This window comes from Tursiops truncatus, chromosome 3 (assembly GCF_011762595.2).
Source record: "Tursiops truncatus isolate mTurTru1 chromosome 3, mTurTru1.mat.Y, whole genome shotgun sequence".
NCBI classification, from domain to species: domain Eukaryota; kingdom Metazoa; phylum Chordata; class Mammalia; order Artiodactyla; family Delphinidae; genus Tursiops; species Tursiops truncatus.
In genome coordinates, this window is record NC_047036.1 from 30288226 (window position 1) to 30311472 (window position 23247).

Here is a 23247-nt window from a genome sequence, read left to right on the forward strand (position 1 = left end):
CTTGTCTGTTTCCATTTGAATTTCTTATTGTAAAGATCTGTTTAAATCCATTTATATTATTTTGCAGTCTTTTATGTAAAATTTATTATATCACTGGTTTTCAAAACAAAACATGAAATATTGTTTATACAGTTTGTATAGGCTGACTTCTGAATAATTGGTATCTATTATTTTCATTCCCATAAGAGGGTGTAAACAGTTAATTCCAGGGTTTTATTGTATCCTGCAATATTTAGTATTAACTATATATGATTTAGCACTGTGCCAAACACATTTTCAAGAGTACATTTTGATATAAAAAGAAACTATAGTTTATTCCTTGTATGCTTCAATTTCTTTCTAGTAATGTCATGATGGTAATATTTATTTTTTAAACCTTGGGAAAAGATAACAGTCTTGGGGAAAGGTAACAGTCATGCTATTTTGGAAAACTAGCATTTCTCTTAGTTAAAATTATGCCATGTGTTATTTTCAAAATAGAATTGAGATGACTATGACACTTCATAATAACATTACATTTTTCACAAGTTATTTTTTAATGCTGAAAAAGGAATAATTTTACTAGTTGAGATGTTTACTCATTTTCTATTCTAAATGTTTTATACATCTTTTGGGAGCAGTTGTCATTTATCTGTTACTACAGATGGGGAGGTGGGTATTTAATTAGTTGATTTGCATAGTTGATGCTCAGAAATAGTAATGCCTAAAATTTACAGGGGATGAGGTCTGTTTCAAAGTTAAGTCTTTTTAAAAATATGTACTATTTTTAAGTCAGCTTTTTAAATCTGACCTCTAGAACGTTAAGTTTTATGAAATTGGCCAATAAATGAAGATACTCAATTTGTGAGGAAGAGTGACATTGCCATAAAATACCTTTTTGTGAACACCTATTAAACCACTATGAAAATACCTTTACAGGATCCATTTCCTATGTGGAATTATTTCAGAACATTTTCTTGAAGGAAATGTTTTCTCATTCTTCTTTTTCTTCCACTTAATTGCATGTTTCCTCTTCCTTTTTACCATGAACTACGTGGGACAAAACTATTATAGATTGGGTTTTTTTGCCTCTGGAGTTTTATCAGCAAAAGATTTGAGGTGGCTTTTGAAAACAACAATGATATATCAATAAGAGTAAAATACCAGTTAGGAAAAGTGGAATGTAAAACCCAGCCTCTAGAATTTTAAAGAATAGAGATGTGGGTAAAAAAAAAACAGCCAGTTTTGAATGCTGACATTCAGTGATGCATGGTGTTTGTTTTTTTTTAAAGGAACATTTATTTATTTGTTTGTTTGTTTTTGGCTGCATTGGGTCTTCGTTGCTGCATGCGGGCTTTCTCTAGTTGCGGCGAGTGGGGGCTACTCTGCAGTGCGTGGACTTCTCATCGAGGTGGCTTCTCGTTGCGGAGCATGGGCTCTAGGCACGTGCTCTTCAGTTGTGGCACGCGGGGTCTAGAAACAGAAGCTCAGTAGTTGTGGCACACGGGCTTAGTTGCTCCGCGGCATGTGGGATCTTCCTGGACCAGGACTCGAACCTGTGTCTCCTGCATTGGCAGGTGGATTCTTAACCACTTCACCACCGGGCAAGTCCCCATGGTGTCTTTTAATTTTTACAAAAACTCTGCCAGTTAAATCTTTTTTCCCCATTTTGTAGATAAGGAAAACTGAGGCTCAGCAGGATTTAGTAATCTGCTTTTAAGTGTTATAATAGGGATTTAAATTTGGAGTTGGAGTAATTGCATCTCACTACTCTAAGTTAATTGAACATCAAGCATTAAAGGAGAGGATCCCTCTTGAAAGTAAACAGTTCTTAAAGGATCCTTGGAGTATATATACTTGGGGATCCTATTTAGAGTAATGCTTCTGTTAGCTTGGTTGGTCATAGATGAATTGCTGTCTTCAGGAATTTTCCATCTATGCTAAGCTCCAATATTTTAGCTATTAATATATTAATATTGATATAATTGATGAAACCCTTAAATATACAAACCAAGGTTTTCAAAAAGTAGATTTCTCAAATGTGATTTTAGGTCTTAACACTAAAATAAGTTAAGGCCTTGGCAGTCAATTGTACAAAATCAAAATTTTGAAGTGTATTGGGAATATACAAATTTCAATCTATAGTTTGTTGATAAGTAGTAAGCTGTACCATGTTTTATTGATTTGTATTGAAAAGAGGTTATATTTGAAATGAACATTTCTAAGTATGCCTTCACTTTTTATATTAATATGAAATTTAATATTTTCTTATTTAAATTATTTGTTGTTTTGACGAATGGGTCATTTTTTAAAAAATCCGTACCAAGATACAAATTCAGGAAATAGAATTTAGTAATCTCTAGGAGAAGAAATTCTGAACTTTTAGGGGAAAGTAGTATATGGCTTATTCTGTTAATATGTTGAGTATTTGAATTGTTAGCAGGTAAACTGAAGGACACGGCAATTTGTAACAACTGTAGTCTGTTTCATGAAGACAGGTAAGTCTTTTTGGGCAACCCAATAGATTTCATGACCAGCAAGCAAATTTATCATACCTTCATTTAGAAAGTGAATTTAACCAAGAAGGTGTATGGTTCTCCCTCTCCCACACACCATTTTTAGTTGCATAAAGCACTCATCCTGGTCCCTATCTTAATGTCCATGTAGTCTGCATCTTTAGAAATATTGATATCAACTGGAATAAGATTACTTTTGCAAATATAAAATGCATCAGTTTACGCATTAAAAATAATAATTTGAAACATTCGATAGTAATGTTTGCTCTACAAAAGTTCTGCTTGTGTGAACCTTTTGCCTTGCTCATTTTAAAACTATTTATGAAGTTTAACCCTTCGCTAATTTTTGTCATAGGAGATACTTATTACACAAATTGATTTTATTTTTATTTATGTGAAGGTTTTTTTAATTCACTTGTCCTATTGGTCCCATCTGAGAAACATTTGTGTGTAAATTTGGTATGATAGAAAGGTCACTGACCAAATTGCAGTTTGTATAGTATATTGACCAAGTGGTCATAAAATCCTCATACGTTTTGCATGACAACCAAGAGAAAACCACCAACCCACCCTTCCTTTTTAAGACTCCCGTTGTGTATGGCTTCGTTGCTCATAGTGATGCCATATGCACACAATTTTTTTTTTCTCATCAGAATTTAACTTTTAACTTTTTGTTATGGAACCACCATGTAGTTACCACTCAGTTTCAATCAATTCTGAATTTCTGATCAAGCTTGTTTGCATTATACCCTATACACTCCTCTCCCTCATTTTTCTGAAACAAATCCGAGGCATCATATTATTTCATCTATAAAAATATCTTTAAATGTTAAATACTCCTTGACCTCAAGTATCCAGTAAGTGTTCATATTTTCACTTTCCTCAAAATACGTCCTTTTTTAGTTTTTATATGGATCTTCATCTGCCTTTTATTTGCAAATTTTTCATGAATAAAGTCTTTGGATTCTTAAGAAAATAGTTAATTCTAAATAGAGGGATAACAGTTATTTTCTGGTTTGTAATCATTTTTCTTACCTGAATTTATTGTACATTTAAGAGTCGTTGTCTCTCATCCAAACTCATGTATTCTTGAGCGTGGATAATTAGAACAGAGGTACCATTACAGAGATAATGAAGTAAGGAGATAGGTCTAGTTTTCAGACAGATGGTGATAAACATCCTTTGAATTCTACTGGGCAAATGCCAAGCAAGCAATTGGAGATAAAGAACTGAAGTAAGGAAACAGAGGTTTAAATAGATAACAGGGGATACCCTAGGATTATAGTCCCTCTGTTAGAAACTTTTGTGTTAATTATTGTTTGAAATAAGTGGACTACAAACTGATTATTTTTTACTCTATAGTTCATAGGCATTACAGTTTTTGCTGAATGGAATTTTGCCTCTGTGTTTGTATTTGTTATTTTTTTCAGTCATTGTTTAATCTCAGTCACTTAGACACTTAGAAATGAAAAGTTATTTTGTGTTACTTTGTCAAGTAGTTCTAGGGTCTTCACCTTTGACATTAGCCTTTCTTCTGCTAAGACATGCCTGTAAGTTTGGCTTGATCATAACTTGCCTAGAATTATAATTTAGGCTTACCCTTATTAGATTTAGATTCTGAAATGAAAGGGAAAAGTAATTATAATCTAGGTTTGTCATAAAAGCTAAACCAACAGTGGATCTGCACATTCCATAGTTTTAAAAATACAGAATTACACAATCTGAGGAATCTGAGAAATCCTTTAATCCAGATGTTCTTAACCACTTTGTAATTCATGAACTTCTTTGAGAACCTAATGAAAACCATGAACTCTCTCTCCTTAGAAAACTGAACAAATTTATATCCAGAATTGTGCATACAATTTCAAGGGATTTATGGTTACCCCACCCAGGTCTATGTATGAATGACCTGACTTGAAAACCTACGGATTACAAGTTAAGAGATCCTTTCTAATCCAAACCCTTCTTTTTAAGGTGATGTTGAAGCTCAAAGAGGTGACTTGTTACCTATAAGCTACATACTTACTTAGAGCCAAGAGTGAGCCAAGAGCAACCCTCCAGATGTGCTTAATAAGGAAGATTTCGTCAGGTCATTCTTCAGGCACACGTTGAAATCTGAATGAAGGCTACTTGATGGCTAAATGTAACTTTTGAGATGCCCACCATCCTGTTAGATAAATGGATATGGTAAAATGTAGTATGTATATATATATATATTTATTTTTTGGCTGCGTTGGGTCTTCGTTGCTGCGCCCGGGCTTTCTCTAGTTGCGGTGAGTGGGGGCTAGTCTTTGTTGCTATGCACAGGCTTCTCATTGCAGTGGCTTCTCTTGTTGCAGAGCACGGGCTCTAGGTGCACAGGCTTCAGTAGTTGTGGCTTGTGGGCTCTAGAGCGCAGGCTCAGTAGTTGTGGCGCATGGGCTTAGTTGCTCCGCGGCATGTGGGATCTTCCTGGACCAGGGCTCAAACCCGTGTCCCCTGCATTGGCAGGCGGATTCTTAACCACTGCGCCACCAGGGAAGCCCAAAATTTAATATTTTATGTGTTCTCTTTTTAATTATCTTTTACATTATCTGGCTTAATATAGAAGACTAAAACTTGGATTGATGAGAAGTCAGAAGACATAGTCTGAAGCCATTGTTTCAGAAATAAGTGTTACATGAAGTTTGGTAAATAAAATCATTTAGCCATGCTAAGTGGGAACTTGAAGTGTGAGCAGCACAGGGTGTGGGTAGTAAAGTATCGAAAAATGAAGTTACAGAACTAAGGAGAGGTAAGTATAGAATTACGAGAATTTAAATGTGTAGGGAGTGGAAGGACCTTAAGCAAGGGATTACTGAAAGCTCACTCCGGCTGCTACTAGAGGATAGATTTAAGGGTGTCAAGAAGAGGATATTAGTGCAATATAGTCTCAGGGATGGTTAGAGCCTGAACTAGGATAATGATAATAGTAGGGATAAAGAAGATTGGAGAGATTGCAGATGTATTTAGGAACTAAAAACAGCAAGACTTGACAGTTGACTGATAAGGTAAAAGAAGGCCGTTGTCTAGAATAGCTATCGGGTTTCTCTACTTTAGATGACTAGTTTCAATTTTAAATCTGTTGAAAGTGAGTGCCTATGGGATGTTCAGGTGATGTGCAGAAGGTGGGAACATGACACTTTCGGGGGGACGTTTGGTCAAGGGCTGCATTTGGGACTCATCAGCCACGTAAGTTGTAGTTACAGCGAGCAGTGCAGAGCCAAAGAACAACCTTGGAGGCTACTAACATTTAAGGTGCAGCAAGAATATATGCATTTGTGATGGAGGCAGGTGAAATGATTAGAAGAGCCTGGGAAGAATCCAGAACTAAGGGATTATAGAGTTTCAGGAAGGTAGAGAGCAGCACGTGAAATGCCACAGTAAGACTGAGACTGAAAAATGCTTGATCCCGCCATTCAGGATGTAAATGGTAAATTTTAGGGAGAGTTGTTTCAGGGAGGATGAGAGCAAAGCCAGATTGTGGTTGAGTTGAGAAATAAATGAGAATCAGGGAGAGTGGCAAGGGCGGGAAGAGAGACAACAGAGTACTGAAATGCTGAGTAGTGAAGCTAGAGAGAAAAGCAGATAATAAAGGGCCTAAAAAGCATATTTAAGAGTTTGGAAGGGCTTTAAACAGTAAATATCCTCAGGGTTGTGGTTCAGAAAAAGCACTCACTGGCTACAATGTGGGGGATTGTGAAGATGCCAAACGGCATTATTTTTCCCAGCAGCACTCAGCTGCACAGCAGGAGTGACTCATCAGTGAGCCAGGGGCGGGAGTTTGTTGGGGGTATAGTTGAAGAGCTGGACTGAGAGAAAATGGAAGGATCAAAGTTCAGAGGTCTCCATGAAGTGGGAGAGCAAGTAGAATGAGAGTGGCGGAAGTGGAGTAGTGGAGTGATAAAGTCAGAGGACTGTGTGGGATTTCTGAGGTAGAGTGGTTCTGGAAACCGGGTAGGGAATGTGACCGTAAGAATGAATGAATCAAGTGAACAGGTGGAGTTTGGTACTGCAGAGATGAAGGAATCACAGGCTACATTCTGCACTCCTTTCCTGAGCTTAAAGCATTGGATTCTACCTCTTTTTTTTCCTGTCATACTGTTTGTCTTGGAGATCACTTGGTATTGACACTGGTTCATTACTTTTAGTTTTTGCAAATTCAGTTATTTTACAAGTATTTGCTGAGTGCATACTATCAGCAACAAACTGTGCTGGACCCATTGGCAACAAGCTTGTGTTTCTAGTGGAAGAGATAGGAAATGAACCACAAAGTACACAATTATAGTTATTAAGTTACAGTTGAAATGAGTGCTTAAAAGGAAAAGTAACAGAAATCATGAGAGTATGTAGCACTAAAATAGTCTGGAGGGTTGGGGGAGACAAGAAAGGCTTCCTTCTCCAAGTGAAACTAATCCTCGGATAAAGCCTGACATGTAATATATATAATAGATACCAAATAATGTTGGTTGAACCACTGATAAAAGGGAGAACTTCTCTTTTTTTTTTTTTTTTTTTGGTTCCCAGCAGTTCATTCCTTAGGGACATGATAGTTGAACTCTATAAAGTCTGAGGGAAAAAAATTAGATGAAAGAAGGGGATGCAAGAAGAATCCCAAATTGATGACAAGGCATATGCAAAGGGCCTGAAGAAAAGCGCATATCGCTTAAAGCTTTGCAGTTCCTGTGAATGGCAGAGAAAAAAAAAGTAATGATGAAGCTGATGAAATAGATGGGCCAAATCACGCTTTTGTAGGCCATGTTAAGGATGTCCTATGAGCAATGGGGAGCCATTAAGAAATTAAGATAGGTGGGAAGTAGAACAGGGATTTGCTTTTGTGAAGTCAGATTTGCATTTTTAATTATTTATTTTTAAATTTGTTTTATTTTATTTTGGCTTTATTGGGTCTTCATTGCTGTGCAGGGGCTTTCTCTAGTTGTGCAGAGTGGGGGCTACTCTTTGGTGCTGTACGAGGGCTTCTCATTGCGGTGGCTTCTCTTGTTGCGGAACCCAGGCTCTAGGCACGCAGGCTTCAGTGGTTGCAGCATGCAGACTCAGTAGTTGTGGTGCGCAGGCTCTAGGGTGCATGGGCTTCAGTAGTTGTGGTGCATGGGCTCAGCAGTTGTGTGGCTCGCAGGCTCTAGAGCGCAGGCTCTGTAGTTGTGGCGCACGGGCTCAGTCGCTCTGTGGCCTGTGGGATCTTCCCAGACCAGGGATTGAACCTGTGTCCCCTGCACTGGCAGGCGGATTCTTAACCACTGCACCACCAGGGAAGTCCAGATTTGCATTTTTTAAAGAGCACTGACAATGATATGGGGGGACCAATAACGCCCCGTGGAAGGTGATGATGATAACTCTGGCTGGGGTGGTGGTGGTAGAAGGAGAGAAGTAGCCTTATTTGTAGAAGTGGTTAGGATGTTTAAGTTGGTCACATAGCTTTGGTAGGCTGAAATAATGGCCAACAATTAAAAATTAAATTGTAACGAGGAGAGAACAGGTGTGAATTTCCTTAGTAAGTTTTGATGAGTGAGACAAGTATTCCTGGGTAGATATCCACACAAAAGACAACATGACTTACCCCTGATTCATCTGGAGGACAGCCCATGAGGAATAATCATGATTTGAAGTGAGGAAAGGAACCAAAAAAAATAGTCTTGGATAGCTTAAAACTGTCAACTGAATCTTTAAAATCCTTTTTATACAGTTCAGAGTAATTCCAAGATAGATTTTAATGAGACAGGCTTTTAATATAATTACAGGCAACCACTCTGATTTCCTTGGGTAGCTAACATGCATATTTCTAAAGAATGTACTGTTGCAATTTATTAACTCTGGAACTTAGATATTGAATTATATTATCATCTATTGACTTAGTTTATTTTTGCGGCACACGGGATCTTTGTTGAGGCATGTGGGATCTTTTGTTGCAGCGTGCAGGCTTCTCTCTAGTTGTGGCATGCAGGCTCTAGAGCACGCGGGCTTAGTTGCCCCGCGGCATGTGGGATCTTAGTTCCCCGACCAGGGATCGAACCCGTGTCCCCTGAATTGGAAGGTGGATTCTTTACCACTGGACCACCAGGGAAGTCCCCTATTGACTTTTTTATGATAAAGACTTGGCTCTTATAGTCTTTCCCTCTCCTCCCAGTATGGATATCAGTATATTTAATAGGAATTTATGTAATATAAAACTATGTAAATATTGTTCAATTAGAGCTAAGTTTACTATGAATACATTTCCTTTATCGTATATTCTTGTTTTCCTTTTAGTGAAATTGCTTTGCTTTTTCACTTACATAATTTCCACATAGAGCTCCAAAAGAATTACAGATTTCTTTCATATCATTCATTTGTTTGAGTCTTCTCCCTCCCTGCCCCTCTTGCATTCCTCCATCAAGAAACTCCTTCCTGGAGCTGTTCTTACTTTTGCACCAATCTGGACCGATTTTTCAGGACTGCTGCAAAGGTGTTCTACCAGACTTTTTCTATCCCTCTTCTGGTAGGATCCAGAACCCATGTCTGGAACCCAAAACTTCCTCCTTTTTGCTTAAAAATGTTCAGTTTGCTTGAGCATATCCTGTAGTAGTTTCCTAAGAATGGACACATAAGGACAAAATTTTCGAATCATTAGATGTCTGAAAATGTCATTATTCTCACCTCATGGTTGATAGCTGGGTCTAAAATTCTAAATGGAAATTTTTCCCTTTGAAAGTATTTTCACCATAATCTAGCCTGTGTTGTTGCTGTTAAGAGGGCTGCTACCACATTGATGATTATTCCTTTGTTTATGACTTGTGCTTTCCCGCTCTAGAAACTTAGAATATTTTCTCTATTTCTCATATTGTAAAATTTCACTATGGTGTTTCTTAGTGGATCTCTTTGTGAAATTCATTCTACAGAGCATGTTATAGACTTTTGATCTGTGTTCTTAGCTATGGAGAATTTTCTTTGATAATTTCTTCCCCTTGGTTTCTTCTCTCTATAATTTTTTTTTAAATTAATTAATTTATTGGCTGTGTTGGGTCTTCGTTGCTGTGTGCAGGCTTTCTCTAGTTGCAGCGGGCAGGAGCTACTCTTCGTTGTGGTGCGTGGGCTTCTCATTGCGTTGGTTTCTCTTGTTGTGGAGCATGGGCTCTAGGTGGATGGGCTTCAGTAGTTGTGGCACATGGACTCAGTAGTTGTGGCTCGCAGGCTCTAGAGCATAGACTCAGTAGTTGTGGTGCATGTGCTTAGCTGCTCCGCGGCATGTGGGATCTTCCCGGACCAGGGATCGAACCCGTGTCCCCTGAATTGGCAGGCGGATTCTTAACCACTGCACCACCAGGGAAGCCCCTCTCTATAATTTCTGTTAGTCAGATATTATTCTTCCTGGACTGATCTCAGTTACGTTTTTTGCTTTTTTTTTTTTTTTTCTTTTGAGTCTATCTTTGAGAGTTTTTCGACTTTATCTTCTAACTCTGCTATTAAAATTTTTATTTCAGCTATATTTTAAATTTCAAAGAGTTTCTTCTTGTTCTCTGATTGCTCCTTTCATACAGTAACTTGTTTTATTTTATGAATGCAACATCTCATATTTATCTATCTGTCAGATTAAAAAGTAGCATCCTCACCATTTGGAGGCCTGAGCTCAAGCCACAGCCAGTGCTTCACGTGTTCAGAGTTAAGGAGGCTGATAAATCACATTCCTCAGTCCTTGGAATTCTGATTAGAATTATAAACTGCAGTCAGATACAGATAAAACTAACAGCTTTATTGTCCGTAGAGCCAGGGGAGAGAACATATTGTAGCCTGGACTTGCAGTCCAGCTGGCTGCCATTTGCCCCAAATCTAGACACCCATCCATCTGCTGGGGGAGTGCTCTGCAAAGCAAACATTTAATCTACTTAGCTTCCTGAAGTAGCTGCCCCTTACTCGTCAAACGCCAGAAGTAGGGACTTGGTGAATGCATGTATACTCGTTTTTAAAATGGGAATCAATTGATGTTGAACTCTTGCCACTCACCAATAAGAAATATGTCTTCTTTATTAACGGAAATGTGAGAATAGGGCTTCCTCTGTCGTTGCCTGAGCCTTCCAATTTGTTAGCTTTAAAAAACCACTTGTTCTATTTCTTGCATGATCTTTTTGTTGTTGTTTTGCTCATTTAATTTTGACTCTCCCTTTCATGAAAAGGGCTTTCTCTTTGTGTCAAGTGATGCCTAACTGTCCATTCAGGTTTTTGAGCAAGGTACTAGAAAGCTTATTGAAGCTCTTTATTGAAGCTCTGAAGGGTTAGAGGTGGATTTCATCTGGTGAGCTCCACTCTAGAGCAGTGGTTGGCAAACTTTCTCTAAAGAGTCAGAAAATAAGTATTTCAGGCTTTGCAAGTCACATGGTCTGTGTAGCAACTATGCAACTCTGCCACTGACAAGCAAAAGCAGCGTAGATATCATGTGAATGGATGGGCAGGTTGTCTTTCAGTAAAACTTTATTTACAAGAACAGAAAGCAGGCCAGATTTGCTGGTCTCTGCTCTAAAGTAATCAGGTGGGAAGTTGGACTCCTGCCTCGGGCATAGCTACTGGGAGCTCTTTGCACAAGGGATACAGAGATGAGGAGTTGCAACTGTTCTAAGACTTACACCGTGATTGTCTCCCTGGGTCCCTTTCTGTGCTTGTCAGCTCTGAGTCTTAAATTCACTGTTCGTCACTATCCTCCTCTGCACAAATTCTATTATGGCCTCCTCACCCTCTTACACCTCCTGTGACTTCTCTCCTCCAGTGATATCTCCTCTCCAGTTCTCTTCGTTTGTGTTGATTTGTACATTTAAAAATTCTTTTATTATCCTTTCACTTAGGTCTTAGAAGGAATAAAATTAATTTATCAGTAGGAGCTGAAGTAGGAAAGGAAGGCTGCAGTTGGTGTTTCTAAGCCAGGCCCACGGATATAATTTCTTGGCAGCTTTGTGTCTGAGCTTCCTTTGCTAACAGATTCCAAACTCAGCCAGAATTAAGAACAGGACACTCAGATGTGGCTTTAGTTTAGATATACATGATACTAAATGCCGTATATTTTCTAATAAAAATGTGAGCAAAATAATATTGTTTTGAGAAATTGGGGAATCCTTTTGATAACTGGAGGTATTCCCAAGCATGGTAAGTGCTTGAAATCTAGATATGGAAACTGCTTCTTTTAACCCTTGTTTGGAAGGTATGCAGTCTAGACCCTTCCTTGTAAGGATGTTTCTTTCCTGTGTCAGGCATGCTACAATACTGTCGTACTGCAGTTTTTTGAAGACTAAGAGAACATATTCAAGCTAGAGGCTGGAGGCTGCCTAGGACCATCAGTCTTCTGCTGACATGCTCTACCCTCCTTCAGTCCTTATTTTCAGGTTTGCTGTACGGATGTAAAATTGACTGAGACCAAGAAAAGACTTCCACTTGCAGCTATGACAAAGTAACTGGCACGTGACCAGTCTGCATGCCTTAACCATAAAATTGGACAAAAAATGTGAGGCAGCTGCTTTTAGACACTGGACAGCATCGTGCAGTGCGAGACAGTGATCCCCGAGGGAAGGGAAGCTCATGAGGTAAGTCTCATAAATGCTTGGCTCTCTGCTTTAAGGGTATTATCCCAACTCCAGCATAACGAGCTATGTCCAAGCAGACCACAGTGGCCCCACTGAGCTGACAAGGCAGAGATCAAAGTGCAGGGTAGTAGCAGTGGCCAGACTCTGCAAGGCACCCAAAGTATCCAACTCTTTCTTCCTCCAAGGCTTTTCACGATACAGGGCAGAGGACAGAAGACCTGGCCCATGTGGAACATGTTTTATTTAGAAGTTCAGGATTAGTGGAAGGTGGCTGGTTCCTTTTCACCCCACAGCCAAGTCCTACACAATTTTAGGATATCTTTTAAAATGGAGTTCATTATTGAGCGTCTCTGGTGAGAGTGTGATTTTCTTCACCTCAATGAAAGCATTTTTTTTCCTATCAGGTTGACCCAGCTAAGGTTGCTTCTTAAAACTAAGGGGGTAAAGGATGAGGCAAGACAGAAGGTTTTTATTGAAAGAAGCTTAAATATTATACAAGCTTGGCTTGAAAGGTACTGTTTATTTCATCATTTAAAAAATTATACCTAAAGATAATAAGTCAAATGCAAAAACATATAACACATCTATAGTTAACCCCTTTCCCTCGAAGGCAAACTTATTGAGAAATGTTTATTTTTCCTCTTAAAATGTCTAATCCAGGTAATAATATGCCTGCAGGTGGTAAATTCAAATTGCTTCTTTCATTGCTTCTCTCCCTTAAACCCCCAGATCTTTCAGAACTACAACACTGAGTTGCTGGCCTTTGCGTGGAAGCAGAGTGACATTCAGGTCTTACAGGTCCAGGGCCCGAAGGACAGACGGGCTCTTGTCCTCCACACCGGCCACCATATCTTCGACGGCATCCCAGTCAAGCTTGCTGAGGATGCTGCCTGTGCTCTCAGACAAGCTGTCCGGGCCACCCACCCCAAAAGGAGGCTCTGGCTTTTCTTCAGTTGGTGATGAGTCCTATCAAATTGAGAAAGACAGTAAGTTGTGGTCCTAGCCTGAGAAAAAATAAATGGAACATGAACTAAATTTTCCAAAGATTCTAGAGCTGCTCATCCACCGAGCACTGAAGGAAACATGAAGGGAACCAGGGCTGCGGTTGCCCAGCACATCTAGATTGGCAATGGGCTGAATGAGCACCACCCGACACAAGATGCTGGCGCCAGGTCTGAAGAGTGGACAGAATAGATTTTTATGTCTATAGTACAATGATCTGTTCTTACATTTTTGTTGTTGTGTCTTGTTTTTTGAGTCTTTTTTTTTTTTTTTTAGATTAAAAAGAAAATACACAGTCAAGGAAAATTCTGCATGATATATGCTGGAGTACTAAGCCACAAGTGTAGATGCTTTGAATCGCTACTTCAAACTGACCTAATAATCTTTCAGTATGTCTACATCCCACTAAATAAATAAATAAACAACAACAAAAAAACCCTAAAGAACCCAAGGAACCACTAGGCAAACTGGAACCTGGAACAACGTGTACCTGTAGAAGGGAACTGTGACTCTCATACAGAATCGCACGGATGTCTGAAGGTACCATCCAGGGGCTCACCACAGTCTCCTCTCTCTCATACTCTAAACATACCTCCTTGGTTTGAGGGGCAAGACCAGCACTTGTGTGATTTTCTGTACACCGCAGACAGGGAGCATTAGACCCTTTCAAGGGAAAAGAACAATGCATACATTAGGACTGATTCATTTATAAGTTTGTTACTTACAATGACTTTTATAATCAAACCCAAGGCAGTCACACCTTACCTAATATTTAAATCACAAGGTCTGGATATGGTTGGCTTTAGGGTTCCAGCAATTCCTATTCTATGTGAGAGAAGGAAATTGAATTCTGGCCACCTCTTTTGTTTTGTTTTCCTTTTTATTTTATATTGGAGTACAGTTGATTAAAAATGTTGTGTTAGTTTCAGGTGTACAGCAAAGTGATTTAGTTATACATATACATGTATCTATTCTTTTTCAAGTTCTTTTCCCATTTAGGTTATTACAGAATATTCAGCAGAGTTCCCTGTGCTATAGTAATAGTAGGTCCTTGTTGGTTATCTATTTTAAATATAGCAAGCATGTATATGTCAATCCCAAACTCCCAATCTATCCCTCCCCCCCACCCTTCTCCCCTGGTAACCATAAGTTCGTTCTCTAAGTTTGTGAGTCTGTTTGTTTTGTAAGTAAGTTCATTTGTATCATTGTTTTTAGATTCCACATATAAGCGCTATCATATGATATTTGTCTTTCTCTGTCTGATGTACTTTGCTCAGTATGATAATCTCCAGGTCCATCCATGTTGCTGCAGATGGCATTATTTCATTCTTTTTTTTTTTTTTTTTGCGGTACATGGGCCTCTCACTGTTGTGGCCTCTCCTGTTGCGGAGCACAGGCTCCAGACGTGCAGGTCCAGAGGCCATGGCTCACGGGCCTAGCCGCTCCGCGGCATGTGGGATCTTCCCAGACCGGGGCACGAACCTGTGTCCCCTGCATCGGCAGGCGGACTCTCAACCACTGCGCCACCAGGGAAGCCCTATTTCACTCTTTTTAATGGCTGAGTAATATTCCATTGTATACACGTACCACTTCTTCTTTATCCATTCTTCTGTTGATGGACATTTAGGTTGCTTCCATGTCTTGGCTATTGTAAACAGCACTGCAATGAACACTGTGGTACACGTATCCTTTTGAACCGTGGTTTTCTCAAGATATATGCCCAGGAGTGGGATTGCTGGATCATATCGTAGCTCTAGTTTTAGATTTTTTAGTAACCTCCATACCGTTCTCCATAGTGGATATATGAATTTACATTCCCACCAACATTCCTTTTCTCCACACCCTCTCCAGCATTTATTGTTTGTAGACTTTTTGACAATGGCCATTTTCACTGGTGTGAGATGATATCTCATTGTAGTTTTGATTTGCAATTTTCTAATAATTAGCAATGTTGAGCATCTTTTCATGTGCCTCTTGGCCATCTGTTTATCTTCTTTGGAGGAATGTCTATTTAGGTCTTCTGCCCACTTTTTGATTGGGTTTTTTTTTTTGATATCGAGGAGCTGCATGAGCTATTTGGAAATTTTGGAGATTAATCCCTTGTTGGTCACATTGTTTGCAAAAATTTTCTCCCATTCCATGGGTTGTCTTTTTGTTTTGTTTATGGTTTCTTTTGCTGTGCAAGTTTTTGAGTTTAATGAGGTCCCATTGGTTTATTTTTATTTCCATTACTCTAGGAGACGGATCAAAAAGATATTACTGTGATTTACCTCAAAGAGTGTTCTGCCTGTGTTTTCCTCTAAGAGTTTTATAGTATCTAGTCTTAATTTATGTCTTTAATCCATTTTGAGTTTATTTTTGTGTATGGTGTTAGGGAGTGTTCTAATTTCATTTTTTTACATGTAGCTGTCCAGTTGTCCCAGCATCATTTATTGAAGAGATTGTCTTTTCTTCACTGTATATTCTTGCCTCCTATGTCATAGATTAATTGACCATAGGTGTGTGGGTTTATCTCTGGATTTTCTATACTGTTCCATTGATCTGTATTTCTGATTTTGTGCCTGTACCATACTGTTTTGATTACTGTAGCTTTGTCATTTAGTCTGAAGTCAGGGAGCCTGATTACTCCAACTCTGTTTTGCTTTCTCAAGATGTCTTTGGCTATTTGGGGTCATTTTTGTGTTTCCATACAAATTGTAAAATTTTCTGTTCTAGTTCTGTGAAAAATGCCATTGGTAATTTGATAGGGATGGCATTGAATCTGTAGATTGTCTTGTGTAGTACAGTCATTTTGACAATATTGATTCTTCCAATCCAAGAACATAGTATATCTTTCCATCTATTTGCATCGCCTTTGCTTTCCTTTCATCAGCATCTTATAGTTTTCATAGTACAGATCCTTTTGCCTCCACAGGTAGGTTTATTCCTAGGTATTTTATTCTTTTTGATGCAATGGTAAATGGGATTGTTTCCTTGATTTCTCTTTCTGATTTTTCATTGCTAGTGTATAGGAATGCCAGAGATTTCTGTGCATTAATTTTGTATCCTACAACTTTACCAAATTCATTGATGAGCTCTAGTGGTTTCCTGGTAGCATCTTTAGGATTTTGTATGTATAGTATCATGTCATCTGCGAACAGTGACAGTTTTATTTCTTCTTTTCCAATTTGCATTCCTTCCTTTTCTTCTCTGATTGCTAGAACTTCCAAAACTATGTTGAATAAAAGTGGTGAGAGTGGACATCCTTGTCTTGTTCCTGATCTTAGAGGGAATGCTTTCAGCTTTTCACAATTTTGTGTGATGTTAGCTGTGGGTTTGTCATATATGGCCTTTATTATGTTGAGGTATGTTCCCTCAATGCCCACTTTCTGGAGAGTTTTTATCATAAATGGGTGTTGAATTTTGTCAAAACCTTTTTTTTTTTTTTTTTTTTTTTTTTGCCATACGCGGGCCTCTCACTGTTGTGGCCTCTCCCGTTGCAGAGCACAGGCTCCAGATGCACAGGCTCGGCAGCCATGGCTCACGGGCCCAGCTGCTCCATGGCATGTGGGATCTTCCCGGACCGGGGCACGAACCCATGTCCCCTGCATCGGCAGGCGGACTCTCAACCACTGCGCCACCAGGGAAGCCCTATCAAAAGCTTTTTCTGCATCTATTGAGATGATCATATAGTTTTTATTCTTCAATTTGTTGATATGGTATAGCACACTGATTTGCAGTACTGAAAAATCCTTGCATCTTTCGAAAAAAATCCCACTTGACCATGGTGTATGATCCTTTTAATGTACTGTTGGATTTGAGGTTTTTCGTTTGTTTTTTGTTTTATTTGGCTGCATTGGGCCTTAGTTGCGGCAGGTGGAATCTTCACTGCAGCATGCGGGATCTTTGTGGTGTGCGGGCTCTTCGTTGTGGTGTGCAGGCTTCTCTCTAGTTGTGGTGCATGGGCTCCAGAGAGTGTTGGCTCAGTAGCTGTGGTGCACAGGCTCACTAGTTGCAGTGTATGGGCCCGGAACGTACAGGCTCAGAAGTTGCAGGGGGTGGGCTCTCTAGTTGTGGTGCGCGGGCTCTAGAGTGCAAGGACTTGGTAGTGGTGGCACAGGGCTCACTAGTGGCATGTGGGCTCTAGAGCACACGGGCTCAGTAGTCGCCATGACTTGCCCTGTGGCATGTGGGATCTTAGTTCCCTGACCAGAGATTGAACCTGCGTCCCCTGCACTGGAAGGCGGATTCTTAACCACCGGATCACCAGGGAAGTCCCTGGATTTCGTTTGCTAGTATTCTGTTCAGGATTTTTGCATCTATATGCATCAGTGATATTGGCCTGTAATTTTCGTTCTGTGTGTGAGTGGTATCTTTGTCTAGTTTTGGTATCAGGTGACACTGGCCTCATAGAATCAGTCTGGGAGTATTCCTTCATCTACAATTTTTTGGAATAGTTTCAGAAAGATAGGTGTTAACTCTTCTCTGATTGTTTGATAGAATTCACCTGTGAAGCCATTTGGTCCTGGACTTTTGTGTGCTGGAAGTTTTTTAATTGCTGTTTCAATTTCAGTGCTTGTATTTGGTTTTCATATTTCCATTTCTTCCTGGTTCAGTTTTGGGAGATAGTACCTTTCTAAGAATTTGTCCATTTTTTCCAGGTTGTGCATTTTATTGGCATAGATTGCTTGTACTAGTCCCTCTGTATTTCTGTGGTGTCTGCTGTAACTTTTTTCATTTCTAATTTTATTGATTTGAGCCCTCTTTTTTTCTTGATGAGTCTGTCTGGCTAAAGATTTATCAATTTTGTTTATCTTCTCAAGAACAAGCTTTTGGTTTCATTGATCTTTGCTATTGTTTTCTTTGTTTCTATTTATTTCTGCTCTGATTTTTATGATTTCTTTCCTTCTACTAACTTTGGGTTTTGTTTGTTCTTCTTTCTCTAGTTGCTTTAGGTGTAAGGTTAGGTTGTTTACTTGACATTTTTCTTGTTCCTGAGGTAAGACTGTATTGCTATAAACTTCCCTCTCAGAACTGTGTCCCATAGGTTTTGGATCATGGTGCTTTCACTGTCTTTTGTCTCCAGGTATTTTTTGATTTCCTCTTTGATTTCTTCAGTGATCCATGATGTTTATTATTATATTGTTTAGCTTCCACATGTTTGTGTTTTTTACAGTTTTTTCGTAGTTGATTCTAATCTCATAGCATTGGGGTCAGAAAAGATGGTTGACATGATTTCAGTTTTCTTAAATTTACCGAGGCTCACTTTGTGGCCCAGCATGTGACCAATCCTAGAGAATGTTCCACGTGCACTTAAGAATGTGTATTCTGCTGCTTTTGGATGGAATGCTCTACAAATATCATCAATTACATCCATCTGGTCTAATGTGTCATTTAAGGCCTCTGTTTCCCTACTAATTTTCGGTCTGGATGATCTGTCTACTGATGAAGTGGGGTGTTAAAAGTCCCACACTATTATTGTGTTACTGTTGATTTCTCTTTTTATGGCTGTTCTGTTAGCATTTGCCTTATATACTGAGGTGCTTCTATGTTGGGTGCATATAAGATCGTTATATCTTCTTCCTGGATTGATCCCTTGATCATTATGTAGTGTCCTTCTTTGTCTCTTGAAACAGTCTTTATTTTAAAGTCAATTTTGTCTTATATGAGCATTGCTACTCCAGCTTTCTTTTGATTTCCATTTGCCTGTAATACTTTCCATCCCCTCACTTTCAGTCTGTATGTGTCCCTAGATCTGAAGTGCATCTCTTGTAGACAGCACATGTATAGGTCTTGTTTTTGTATCTATTCAGCCAGTCTATATCTTTTGGTTGGAGCATTTAATCCATTTATGTTTAAGGTAATTATTGATATGTTCTTGTTGCCATTTTGTTAATTGTTTTGGATTTGTTTTTGTAGGTCTTTTTTCTTCGCTTACTCTTTTGTTCTCTTTTGATTTGACTACCTTTCATGTTGTGTTTGGATTCCTTTTTTCTTTTTTGTATATCTATTGTAGATTTTTGGTTTGTGATTACCAAGAGGTTTTGATACAGCAGTCTACATAAAAAGGATAGTTTTAACTTGCTGATCATTTAATTTCAAATTCATTTCCAATATCCTCCATTTGTACTCTCCTCACGATTGCTGCTTTTGATATCATACTTGTGTGTGGATGACTTCCTACCTTTACTGTATGTTTGCCTTTACTGGTTAGCATTTCTATTCATAATTTTCTTGTTTCTATTTGTGGCCTTTTCTTTTCCACCTAGAGAAGTTCCTTTAGCAGTCGTTGCAAAGCTGGTCTGGTAGCGCTGAATTCTCTTAGCTTTTGCTTGTCTGTAAAGCTTTTGACTTCTCCATCGAATCTGAGTGAGAGCCTTGCTAGGTAGAGTGTTCTTGGTTGAAGCTTCTTCCTGTTCATCACTTCCCTTCTGGCCTGCATACTTTCTGCTGAGGAATCAGCTTACAACCTTTTGGGAATTCCCTTGTATGTTATTTGTTGCTTTTCCCTTGTTGCTTTCAATATTTTTTCTTTGTCTTTAATTTTTGTCAATTTGATTACTATGTGTCTTAGCATGTTCCTACTTGAGTTTATCCTGCCTGGGACTCTCTGGGCTTCCTTGGACTTCCTTGACTGTCTCCCTTCCCATGTTAGGGAAGTTTTCAGCTATTATCTCTTCAAATATTTTCTCAGGTCCTTTCTCTCCCTCTCCTCCTTCTGGGACCCCTATAATGCGAATGTTGGTGCATTTAATGTTGTCCCAAAGGTCTCTTAGGCTCTCATCATTTCTTTACATTCTTTTTTCTTTATTCTATTCTGCAGCAGTGATTTCCACCATTCTGTCTTCCGGCTCACCTGTCCATTCTTCTGTCTCAGTTATTCTGCTACTGATTCCTTCCAGTGTATTTTTCATTTCAGTTATTGTTCATCTGTTTCTTCTTTAATTGTAGGTCTTTGTTAAACATTTCTTGTAACTTCTCTATCTGTGCCTCCATTCTTTTTCGAAGAACTTGGATAATCTTTTCTGTTATTACTCTGAATTCTTTTTCATGTAGATTGCTCGTCTCCACTTCACTTAGTTGTTCTTCTGGGGTTTTATTTTGTTCCTTCATCTGGGACATATTCCTCTGCTGTCTCATTTTGTCTAACTTTCTGCGATGTGGTTTCCGTTCTGCAGGCTGCAGGGTGGTAGTTCTTGCTTCTGCTGTCTGCCCCCTGGTGGGTGATGCTAAGAGGCTTGTGCAGGCTTCCTGGTGGGAGGGACTGGTTCCTGACCACTGGTGGGTGGAGCTGGGTCTTGTCCCTCTGGTGGGCAGGGCCGTATCAAGGGGTGTGTTTCGTGGGTAGCCATGTGCTCAGGAAGACTTTAAGCAGCTCTCTGCTAATGGGTGGGGTGGGGCTGTGTCCATCCCTGTTGATTGGCCTGAGGCGTCCTAGCACTGGAGCCTACAGGTTGTTGGGTGGGGCAAAGTCTTGGAGACAAAATGGCAGCCTCCTGGAGTGCTCACACCAAAGAGTACTCCCCAGAACCACCGTGTCTTGTCACCACACTAAGCCACAGCTGCCCCACCACCACCTCTGCAGGAGACACTCCAATACGAGCAGGTAGGTATGGCCCAGGCTCTTATGAGGTCACTGCTTTTTTCCCTGGGTCCTGGTGCACACAAGACCTTGTGTGTACCCTCCAATAGAGGAGTTTCTGTTTCTCCCAGTCTTGTGGAATTCCTGCAATCAAACTCCACTAGCCTTCAAAGCCAGATTCTCTGGGGGCTCCTACTCCAGTTGCCAGACCCCCAGGCTGGGGAGCCTGACGTGGGGCTCAGAACTTTCACTATTGTGGGAGAGCTTCTGTGGTATAATTATTTTCCATTTTGTGGGTCACCCAAATTTTGTGGGATTTGATTTTATTGCAATTGTGCCCCTCCTACTGTCTCACTGTGGCTTCTTTGGATGTAGGATATTCTCTATGGTAGGTTCCAGTGGGTTTTTTTTGTCTGTGGTCGTTCAGCAGTTGTTATTTTGATGCTTTCCTAAAAAGAGGTGAGCTCACGTTCTTCTCTGCCATCTTGACTCCATCTCCTCTGGCCACCGCTTTTGATTTTAAAAGTAATGGTAACCGAGATTGGTTCAAGATGGCGGAGTAGAAGGACGTGTGCTCATTCCCTCTTGCAAGAGCACAGGAATCACAACTAACTGCTGAACAATCATCGACAGGAAGACACTGGAACTCACCAAAAAAGATACCCCACATCCAAAGACAAAGGAGAAGGCGCAATGCAGGAGAGGTGTAATCACAAACAACTTGTGGGTGGGCAACTCACAAACTGGAGAACAATTATACCACAGAAGTCCACCCACTGGAGTGAAGGTTCTGAGCCCCACGTCAGTCTTCCCAACCTGGGTGTCTGGCAACAGAAGAAGGAATTCCCAGAGAATCGACTTTTGAAGTCTAGCGGGATTTGATTCCAGGACTTCAACAGGACTGGGGGAAACAGACTCCACTCCCGGAGGGCATAAAGTAGTGTGTGCACCAGGACCCGGGGGAAGGAGCAGTGACCCCCTAGGAGACTGAATCAGACCTACCTGCTAGTGTTGGAGGGTCTCCTGCAGAGGCGGTGGACAGCTGTGGCTCACCGTGAGGACACGGACACTGGCAGCAGAAGTTCTGGGAAGTATTCCTTGGCATGAGCCCTCCTGGAGTCCGCCATTAGCCCCATTAAAGAGCCTGTAGGCTCCAGTGCTGGGTCAACTCAGGCCAAGCAACAGGGAGGGAACTCAGCCCCACCCATCAGCAGACAAGCGTATTAAAGTTTTACTGATCTCTGCCCAACAGATCAACACCCAGCTCTACCCACCACCAGTCCCTCCCATCAGGAAGCTTCCACAAGCCTCTTAAGACAGCCTCATCCACCAGAGGACGGAGAACAGAAGCAAAAAGAACTACAACCCCACAGCCTGTGGAATGAAAACCACATTCACAGAAAGTTAGACAAAATGAAAAGGCAGAGGACTATGTACCAGATGAAGGAACAAGATAAAACACCACCAGAAAAAGAACTAAATGAAGTGGAGATAGGCCACCTTCCAGAAAAAGAATTCAGAATAATGATAGTGAAGATTATCCAGGACCTCGGACAAAGAATGGAGGCAAAGATCGAGAAGATGCAAGAAATGTTTAACAAAGACCTAGAAGAATTAAAGAACAAACACCTAGAAGAACTAAAGAACAAACAAACAGAGATGAACAATACAATAACTGAAATGAAAATATACTAGAAGGAATCAATAGCAGAATAACTGACGCAGAAGAATGGATAAGTGACCTGGAAGACAGAATGGTGGAATTGACGGTGGTGGAACAGAAAAAAGAATGAAAAGCGATAAAGACAGCCTAAGAGACCTGTGGGACAACATTAAACTCACCAACATTCACATTATAAGGTTCCCAGAAGGAGAAGAGAGAGAGAAAGGACCAGAGAAAATATTTGAAGAGATTATAGTCAAGAAGTTCCCTAACATGGGAAAGGAAATATCCACTCAAGTCCAGGAACTGCAGAGAGTCCCAGGCAGGATAAACCAAAGGAGAAACACGCCAAGACACACAGTAATCAAATTGACAATAATTAGAGACAAAGAAAAATTATTAAAAGCAACAAGGGAAAAATGACAAATAACATACAAGGGTACTCCCCTAAGGTTAACAGATGATTTCTCAGCAGAAACTCTACAAGCCAGAAGGGAGTGGCACGATATATTTAAAGTGATGAAGGGGAAGAACCTACAACCAAGGTTACTCTACCCAGCAAGGATCTCATTCAGATTTGAGGGAGAAATCAAAAGCTTTACAGACAAGCAAAAGCTAAGAGAATTCAGCACCACCAAAACAGCTCTACAGCAAATGCTAAAGGAACTTCTCTAAGTGGGAAACACAAGAAAAGGACCTACAAAAACAAACCCAAAACAATTAAGAAAATGGTATTAGGAACAAACATATCAATAATTACCTTAAAGGTGAATGGATTAAATGCTCCAACCAGAAGACACAGGCTCATTGAATGGATACAAAAACAAGACCCATATATATGCTGTCTACAAGAGACCCACTTCAGACCTAGGGACACATACAGACTGAAAGTGAGGGGATGGAAAAAGATATTCCATGTAAATGGAAATCAAAAGAAACCTGGAG

At 39.9% G+C, this 23247-nt stretch overlaps 1 protein-coding gene across 14 annotated transcripts in view; it reads right to left on the reverse strand.

The window, feature by feature from the left end:
- Positions 1-12576: 12576 nt before the first annotated feature.
- Positions 12577-23247, reverse strand: part of CPLANE1 (ciliogenesis and planar polarity effector complex subunit 1) — a 130346-nt gene continuing 119675 nt past the window's right edge. For 11 of the 14 annotated variants that reach the window (XM_073802062.1, XM_033852804.2, XM_033852803.2 and 8 more), the window contains 2 exons: positions 13569-13741; positions 12577-13042 (listed from right to left, as the gene is read on the reverse strand). In XM_073802062.1, coding sequence (XP_073658163.1) covers positions 12869-13042; positions 13569-13741 — 347 coding nt within the window. In that variant the 3' untranslated portion in view covers positions 12577-12868. The remainder of the gene's footprint in view (positions 13043-13568; positions 13742-23247) is intronic. The other 3 variants (XM_033852802.2, XM_033852800.2, XM_073802060.1) reach the window with 2 other exon arrangements.